This window comes from Haemaphysalis longicornis, unplaced genomic scaffold (genome assembly GCF_048455015.1).
Source record: "Haemaphysalis longicornis isolate Haplotype H1 unplaced genomic scaffold, Haemaphysalis longicornis Haplotype H1 scaffold_6, whole genome shotgun sequence".
Lineage (NCBI taxonomy): Eukaryota > Metazoa > Arthropoda > Arachnida > Ixodida > Ixodidae > Haemaphysalis > Haemaphysalis longicornis.
The window spans coordinates 9593655-9602600 of NW_027526407.1; the positions used below are offsets into that span (position 1 = coordinate 9593655).

General features: G+C 42.9%; 1 protein-coding gene across 2 annotated transcripts in view; it reads right to left on the reverse strand.

Annotated features, from left to right (window-relative positions):
* The window catches only part of LOC144142225 (uncharacterized), a 70657-nt gene extending 63203 nt beyond the window's left edge, over positions 1-7454 (reverse strand). For both annotated transcript variants that reach the window (XM_077673583.1, XM_077673585.1), the window contains exon 1: positions 7202-7454. In XM_077673583.1, the coding sequence (XP_077529709.1) occupies positions 7202-7339 (138 nt within the window). In that variant the 5' untranslated portion in view covers positions 7340-7454. The remainder of the gene's footprint in view (positions 1-7201) is intronic.
* Positions 7455-8946: the final 1492 nt, after the last annotated feature.

Consider the following 8946-nt stretch of genomic DNA (forward strand, 5'->3'; position numbering starts at 1 on the left):
TTCATTTTAAGGAGCTTGAATATTCCTCATAAGGGACCACAACCGAACCCCAACTATCGCTTCGTCTCTAGTTTTTCTTGTCAATTATTGTATTGTAGATTGTATCGTGCAATTAGACAAGACGCAGAAAACAGTCCTAGGGAAAAAAAAGAAAAACGCTTTGCAATGACACCTTTCGGCGACAATAAAAACATAAAAACAGGTGCAGTTTGGGTTTGTGTGTATTCAGGTACGTTTGCCTGCTTTAGTTTGACCATAGGCGCAATAAATAATTTTTGGGCAACCGTTTCAGTCCGGAGTGGAGAAGGTAACGCAAACACAAGGTGGTAGAGGACAGGAGGGGGGCATTTTATTTGACCATGTTGTTCTCTGGGGTGTTAACCGCCATACCCGGTTTCATTTCGCCAAGGATTCCTCTTCACAATCTTATATGAATGAACCTATCGTATCGTAGTTGCGATTACAAGCTAGCACAAATTTTCAGTGAGGGAAAACAGGTTACAGAAACAAGTTTTTCATTTGGCATTCCCTCTTCACAATCATTACGTCACCTCATTCTGCAGGGGACACTCCACTGTCTTCTTGATGATGAAAAAACACTAGTATCCACTACATTCCTCAAGCAATACTTGAGCAATTACGCTGACGTTGTTTACAGCACTATACCGAAGGTTTCTTATCTTCGGGGGTAAACGTAAAATTCTGGGCTTTGTGCGTGTGCAATTGTGTTGTTGACGCATAATATATCTCGGCAGAGCCGTACAGGTACAGGGGCACCGTAGACCAGCCCACAGACCACTCATCAGTCAATACGTGCGGTGAAAGAGCACAAGTGGGACAAAGAGTCAGGAAGACACCAGAAACAGACATGTAGCACGCGTTTAAGCTACATGTAGCACGCGTTTTAGCTTTGGCTCGAACAGACAGCGGCACTTTTGCATAAGTCCTGTAGAAAAGGCATACGTACACCCTTGACTGCAGTATTTAGGAGACGTACGGCTATATCCTGACAAGTTAGCACAAAAGAGGTAAATTCAAAATATTTCAAGAATGCTTATTTAAAAAATTCGAGTACATTTCATTAGGAGAAAGCTGAATAAGGCATAAAATGTGAATTCCTGAGTAGCCTGCAGTTTGTGGACCATAGTGGTTCTTGGGAACACCACTAAATACTTCTAAAATACAGTCATAAAGCTTTGCCGTGTGAATAATAGTAGTCACAAAAACGCTCGTAATGAAATACGAGGCGGAAGCTCCTTGAGCGAAGGTCACACAAAGCTCGAACAAGTACAATATAAGTAGCTTGAACGTGTTGCCAGCGCTGGTCTCAAACACTCATAGGCATCAGGCTGTGCGATATGTGACGAGTACGGATTCTTGGGCAAGTTGGTGTGGCTATCTTGACGATTTCATAGCGCAAAGAAATAGGACAAGAAACAGGACACACAACACCGCGATAACTTCCAACTAGATGTTTTTTCGCATACACCCATATATAGGTATCCACAGCCTACCCGCACTCACTCCTCACTCTCAACGCCAATGCTGACGTGTTGCAGCCATGCGCGTAAAGTTGCCTACTTATCAGACAAACTTAGTGACGGCACGCGCACACAGGAAAACCCCGATTTATTAATCAAATCTGCCTCTTTTATTTTTCTTACATTTTCTTTCTTATTTTCTAACATACCACACATTGCTCAAACAGTGGCACGCAGCTGCAGCCGTGGAGTGAACAGACAAATGACCATCCTTGTAGTTGCTGGCATACCCTCTGTGCTCACCTAACCGGTCGTTAGGAGATCAGCCGGTTTGGCCTATATATTGCTTCCCCCACGCTAGGGGAACATCGTACGCAACATCGACAGCGCATTCTACACATGCCTTCCTATGTCCTTTTATACACCCAACCGATGCTTTACGGAAGGGGTTAGTCAACTTGCAGATTTTATTCAATTGGTTAGCTGCAGAGAAAACAACCTTTATGTTCATCCGATTGCCTATCTTTCTTAGTTGGTGAGATGTATTGTGCAAATATGAAATCACTGCTACTTTTTTTTCTTTTCACCCTCCTCTAAGCGGCCCTTTCTCTGTTATAAATACTTGAGGTCACTCTCCGCTACCAATACTAGAGTGGCCGCCGGATACGCAGCAGCTAGTGAGCCCTCCGTTTGCTAGTTGTAGCTACTTTGCATGAAATCGTGGAACAATTTTTGAAGAGAATTCATAAAACACAGGTTAACTATGCCTCTTTTTGTGCGCTAAGATTGAGCCGCGTGATAAGGTAACAGGCCCTTATCTGCTCTCGGGTGAAATACCCAACATACATGCTGCTCAGAGAGTGTCAGTTTAATATCAAGAAAGTGTAGCACCTTTTTGTCCGGAACCTCAGGAGTCAATAGCCCAGCAATAGGCATCGGCTTTGCGCTGTCAGCAAACACTATAAACGATAAAATTTCCCGGGGTACATAGACACCCTGCACTGTTTAATTGAGAAAGCCTGGCTAGGGGTGAATACTATCACGTTTGCACGAATGACAAGGGAAGGACGTATATTCGGAGCGAACGTGTGCTCAATACAAGAGAACACGAACCAGAGTGCCGTTCGTGTTTAAAAGCACTGGCCAACTACGATCACGTGAACTTGTTTTTTCTTTAAGGTGGTGATAATGATGACACCCTCAAAAGTTTTGCCTGGTACCTACAAGGGGTCATTGAGCAGGGCTAAATCACTCTTTGAAATTTTGTTATCACCTTAGAGGCCGCAAAACAAGACTTCACTATAATTAAATCCAAATTACCCATTATTAGCATCCATCAGCAATTCAACCGACCTGAAGGCGGAAGTTACGCTTGAGAACAGGTTTATATATATATTCGTTTTTACATGCCCGAAGATTGTTGCGTCAATAAATAATATGAGTGGAAACGTTGGATTCAACCACAAACGGTCAACTGATTCCTTCAAAATCAGTTGTCTAGCTGCCGAGACGAGCCCACATTCTGTATAACAACTTTGATTGTTTCTGGACCTGGCACTGCGCACACAGCTTCGCAGGGGAAATCCGTGTTCTAAAAAGATATACATTTATCCTCGGAGTCCCACGGTGCAGTTCGGTGAAAGTCAGTTTGCATTGCCCCGAACCACAACATTGAACATCCCGCATGTATTATATATGTTGGTATTCTTAAAATCTTAGCAGTGCTTGTGTATAAGCAGCGTTTAAATGCCAATATCGTCTTAATCTTGCTGATGCAAAAGAGACAGAACCGGTATGCCGAATCGCACGGGCTCTGTGACAGCGGTATTACTAAATGGTCCGTAACTGGTTGCCGCTGATGTTAGTATGTCCTGGGACCGGGGCCAAACGTATCTCTTTCACGTGACTTGAATAAAAATCAATAATGTACAGTCGCAAGAAGTTGACGCGAATACAACTGACATCGAATTGGTTAATATGTTGATACATGAAATATGCTGCTCTACCTTACACTGAGCGAGAGCTATTGCTAAAAATTCAGCCATAAAATTGGTGTGTAGTCCGGAACGCGTACCGAATAACTCTAATTTATTGCAAAAATAAAAATTTAATCTTTCTCGACGTTTTCCGACAAAACGGCATAAGATCAGTGCACACGCGACGCCTTTCGCCCGATAACGCTCGCGAGCCCGCTGCTAGATGAGGTGTGAACGCGCCGGCGCGACACGCCTTGCCCAAATGGATATGTCAACATGGCATCTAGTAAACTGTTCCAGGGTAATTTCTCATCAATCTTTCCTTTTCTGATTCTTTTTTCTGACAAAATAATACGGCTTGGGGCTGTTTTCTAAGGCAACGTTAGCGTCTACTTATTTGTTTTCGTTTCTTGGTCTTACTGAGTGCCCTGCTTGCGCAAGCAGGCTTGCAAATGCCGCAGAAAGCCTAAAGTCAGGGTACCGTGCACCTGGGGTACACCTCTAATAAGCAAAGGCGTTATATTCAAGTGTCGGCATGCAGGCACCATGTTACAGCGTTTTGGTCTGAAATTCAGTTTTGTGATTTTTTGTGTCAGAGGCACTGTGATGATACCAGGATAAGCTCGAAGATAAAGAAGTCGAAGACGAAGTAAGCAGGAACAACAAGGCGCACACCTGAACGTATGCGGTATAAGAAGGGTGTGTGGAAGGGGTTCGTGGAAGAGGAACATGAGCAGGTTAGAACGTTGGGACCAAGCGGCACCGGCTGGAGTGAAGGCTGCTGATCGAATGCGACCTGATGACGCGTGGGCAAGCACTAGTGTCAAGGTAATCGTGCAGTTCCGCGGCGACGACTAAACCTCCTTCCGGCGCTACGGGGCCTCGCCGTAGAGCCAGACACCCGTCCATACACGAACACTAGGCACCCGATCTTTGCGCCGAGTATCCTGGCCATTGTTTCGACCTGTGGTGGCCGCCACGGCATTGGGCGGACCATCCGGGCTCCTCCGGCATATCGAGGCACGCGTTCTTTGCGCCGGGGAGCCTCTGCTCGTGCGACCACTTCGCAGTCGGCAGGTCTTCTGTTCCTGTCACGATTTTCAACACTCTGCTTTTCCGGGCAGTCAAGGCAAAGGCGATAAGGCGCCGTTTCGCCAGTTGTGTCTACGACGCCTGCGAAGACATCGCCTTCGGCTCACGTACTTACACAAATGCAACATGCGACCCCAAGAGCTCTATCAGTCAACCTGAAATGTGATCTTGTTTGTTGATTTGCATAGCTCGGTAAATGTTCTTGCTGCTAGGACTATCGCGACTAATACCTTAGTCGTAAGTTTTTTGTCTCAGATTTTCTGTGTCACGTCTGTCTTCCCATAAATGGTATTCTTCCGTTTTCTGAATCACCGTGCGGCTTTGTTAACACTACCTCTCAAGCGCGCTAGTCTCTTTTTTCATCAGCACCTGAACCCTGACATCATCACAGGTACACCATTTAAAGTACGCCATATTCTGAGAATTCCCCGCGGAAGTACATGCTTCGAAAGAGCAACAGCCCCGATAACATCTTTGGCTCGGCCGTAGAAACAATTTGCATTCCTAATGATTGATTCGCACTGTCCAAGTTTGACATTTGTGCGCGATAGGACTTCCAAACCAGCAGCTTAACAGATTCCAGGTTAAGAGCATTCCTTACGAAACTTTTAAAAAGAATGCAACTAGCGCGATGTTCTTAAGTATGTCCTAAAGTTTCATCGTGTGGAGCCGAATTTCCGAGGTCAATATACCATGGCCAGAAACCAAGGCGAGCATTACGGGAAAAATAGAAAAAATAGCGGTGGAGAAATGTGCAAGTTGCGGGAGTCGTATTGCGGGAGCTTGAGATCACATGTAACGTAAAGTAAACTTCACTCACAGAAGACGGGGAGTGAACGTCTTTCAGAAATGGTGTTGCACTACCCTACCGTGAAAAGACAACACCAGCGCCAATTGAAGCTACGCCGTTACAGGACCTGCATACAAGACATTTGATTAATAAATGTACCCCCCCAAGCGAAGGGGACGCACCTGGCGAGGACCTGCGAAACTTAGCAGGCTTTTGGCTACGGCTAGTGATAGGAACGAGCTTCAAATGATGTTGTTGAGAAAGTTGTGAAGTGGTCTTCACAACTTTGCCTGCTCTTGCCAGCTCTTAAAAAAAATATTGCCTGCTTTTAAAAAAAATTTGAGCGATATAAAAATTTCACTTTCAAAATTCAGTAATAGAAAGACACTGGTATGCAAAAGACGCAATGCCGGTTCGCGTGGTGTCGCCTGTTTTGTTCTGGTTACCGGGGGGGGGGGGGGGGGCAACTCACTAAAAACGTCAAGTTTGCCAAGATAGACACTAGTTTTCTCGGAGGTGAAAGTTGGTTTTGTTTTTTTCTATATTGCTCTTAAGTGCCGTTCTTCTTGTTGAAATGTACAAAACAAGCCAGCACTTGTGATTGTCGTGTGATGTGTCAATGCCAACTTTAGACATAAAGGCTTAGCAAAAAATGTAAAGATATTCGTTCATCGATTGTTGTTTGCCTAAACCACAATAACTGGAACACTGTTCTACTGCTTGTTTACAAGCGCACCCAATTATCAAGCTGCGGGCCACTAGAGTTCATGTTTTTATTGCCATTTCCCTTTTCAATCGTCCATTGAGCCTTCTTTGTGTTTAGCGCAGTTTCGAGTGAAATGATGGTACCAATTAAACTGATTTTTTTAAACCGGCGATACAGTGTCTTTTCCGGCTTCTCACTATCATTTTGCAAAAACGTCTTCATATTTTTTTGTCTTTAAACTATTCCTTAGGTCTCTCAAGCGAAATATCATCTGAGTCAGATTTCAAGTGTTCAAACCTCGCACATTTAAGATCTTTTCTCCGCTTTGGCTGGAGCCGCAGCTGAACTAGTGCATCGTGTTACAACTACTTACGGTTCATGTGCAACCTTTTGATGAATAAACATGTATACCATTTTTTTATTGTTTATGAACGTTTTGAAGGTTTCTCACAAACAGAGGGTATACGTATTAAGAAAATGCAGAAAAAAGCAGCATACTCTAAAACGTAACCTTTTCAAAAATATGTAGTGACGTACATGCAGCACTGACATTGCTTTCAATGAACAGTGCGCAAACTTCCGAAATCTCTAGTACACCACCAATTAAACAAAATATTTGTGTAATTTTGCTGTTGATGACATAAAATATTGAAAGTATTATTCTGCAGCACTTTGAACTTGGCGAAGATGATATGCAGCAAAAATGTACTTAAAATTTGGTAAAGGAAGGGCGCTGGTAGAAGTAATAAACTGCTCTTAAGGCATATGTTTATATTTTTGAGGTTATAGTGTTAGGCAAGTTCCTATCTGGCTAAGCAAGATATAACTGATCAATGGTGGGACGAGGAGGTGCGAACGCGCTCGAAACTTGCGCTTGTGGTGTGTCTTCTGTGCGCTCTCAGCCACATCATGCTGTTCTCTCCTGTGTTGTAATTATTTCTAATATCTCCCCTTGCTTCTTCGCAACCAGGTATTTTTATCCACATTGGGGATCATGAGCACAAGAAATATTGCAAATACAGAACAAAGAGAGCGAAGTTTACGCTAGAGTGTGTATAATACATGATTCTTTTGTCCATGACGCTTACACCTTTACATAAGGTGGTTAATTAGGCCGCAGTCAAAAATTAGAGTTTAACTACATATAGTGACTCACCGCTTTCAGGCTCTGGTCCGGTGGAATTACAATTGGGGGCCAGGTAGTTTGCGCTGTTAGAAACGATAAATAGGTGGCACATATTATGAGAGATGCTGTAACTGGGGACATGACTGAACAGTGAAAATTTTGAACCATGTTCTTTGCTGTGACTGTATACGCCGTGGGCTGTAATACACGTTGACCTATATTAGTTGTCTGTACACGCAGAGGTGTTTAAAATGCTGTCGTGCCGTATACAGTGAGAGTCCTGGTTCGAGAACAATAGCGTGAATTTTCTGTTTTCGAAATCAATGCTATGTTCGTCGGCAGGCGGTTGTTTCTAAAATCTATTTTGGTGTTTCTTTCTCTTGTTTATGCGGTTTCATTGTGCCTCGGGCTTTCACAATATAAAAAGCATTAGAAAGACGTTGTTTCTATTTATTTCTTACAGGTTCGACGTGTCACTAAATCCCAACAACAAACGATTGTCAGTGGTCGCTGTCAGATGGGTATAAATATTTTCTTCTCTACTTAGGTAAATATGGTTAGACCCATCATGCTAAACACAGACTATGCTTTATAGCTAGCACCTACTTAGGCGTTTACAACACGATACATAATTAGTGACGCATACTTAGTGATCATTACCCTGGAAAGCGATATTGAAATTAAACGTGAATTCTAGAAACCAAGCTAAAAACAAAAAATTTGCTTCTCACTGATGATGATTGCAATTAATAACGGCACAAGTAACTAACTTCTCGAATGCTTGTGGGTTGTCAGGATCTATTCTTCCGCAAATGGTAAAGAATAATACCCCGTTTTTACTTTTTTGTGTGAGTGTGATTTTATAAAAGGCAGGATATTGGGTTAGAAAAGCGCTGCTTTCAACAACCACGTGAAAGGACTCCCAAGCAATCTTTAGTACACCCAACTATGAAGAAACCTTACGTTGAATTAGGGTCAGTTCACAGCAGGGAATTTTCTCTGTAGGAGTACCTAAGTGGATAATTACCACACGGAAATATTTGCCACTCCTTAAATGAGAAGCATTTCTCTGGCTGCAAAACCACCGCAGGGCAAGGGGTATTTAATTACGTCTTGAGATTGGCCCGCCCACAAATAGGGCTCACGCAGTGTGTGGAAGTTCCGAACTTTTATTGCAAATACTAAAAAAATAGTTTTAGCCAAATTTTCGTCAGTTAGTAATGATGGCAGGGTTTATTGAGAACATTTTATTCAGGAATGGTTAATACAGGAGTAAACGCTGCTTATACGATCCCCAAAAACTTAGGACATCTTTGTTTGGCGGTCCAAACATACATAAGTATAATGCGTGGTGGTGTTTTGTGGGAGTAAAATATTTATGGTCATGGTGAAGCTTATGAAGAAATGTGGGAAGTAAAATACACTGCCTTGTTTGTACAGATTCAAGACGGGCATTTTGTTTAAATTATGTAACGCTTGAAATCTGGGAGCACTGACGTGATTTAAAGTTGTCGGTCCCGCTCAGCAGTGATTGCTGCGTTTTCGTGGAGTACGACTGATGGCAATCTCACCTCATTGATATGTTCCAGTGTTCAGCTTGAAACGAATTTAGTGACGTGACTACAGTAGTATCTCCATTAACGGGACGTAAGAAACCACTCATCAAACAAAATATATTGTGGGCAATTAATTAAAAAATCCCTATCTTGTTTTTGAAAGGTCAGGTAATTTATCAATTTCCAAAAGTTCAAAGAAACTAGGAGCCTTAGCAATGA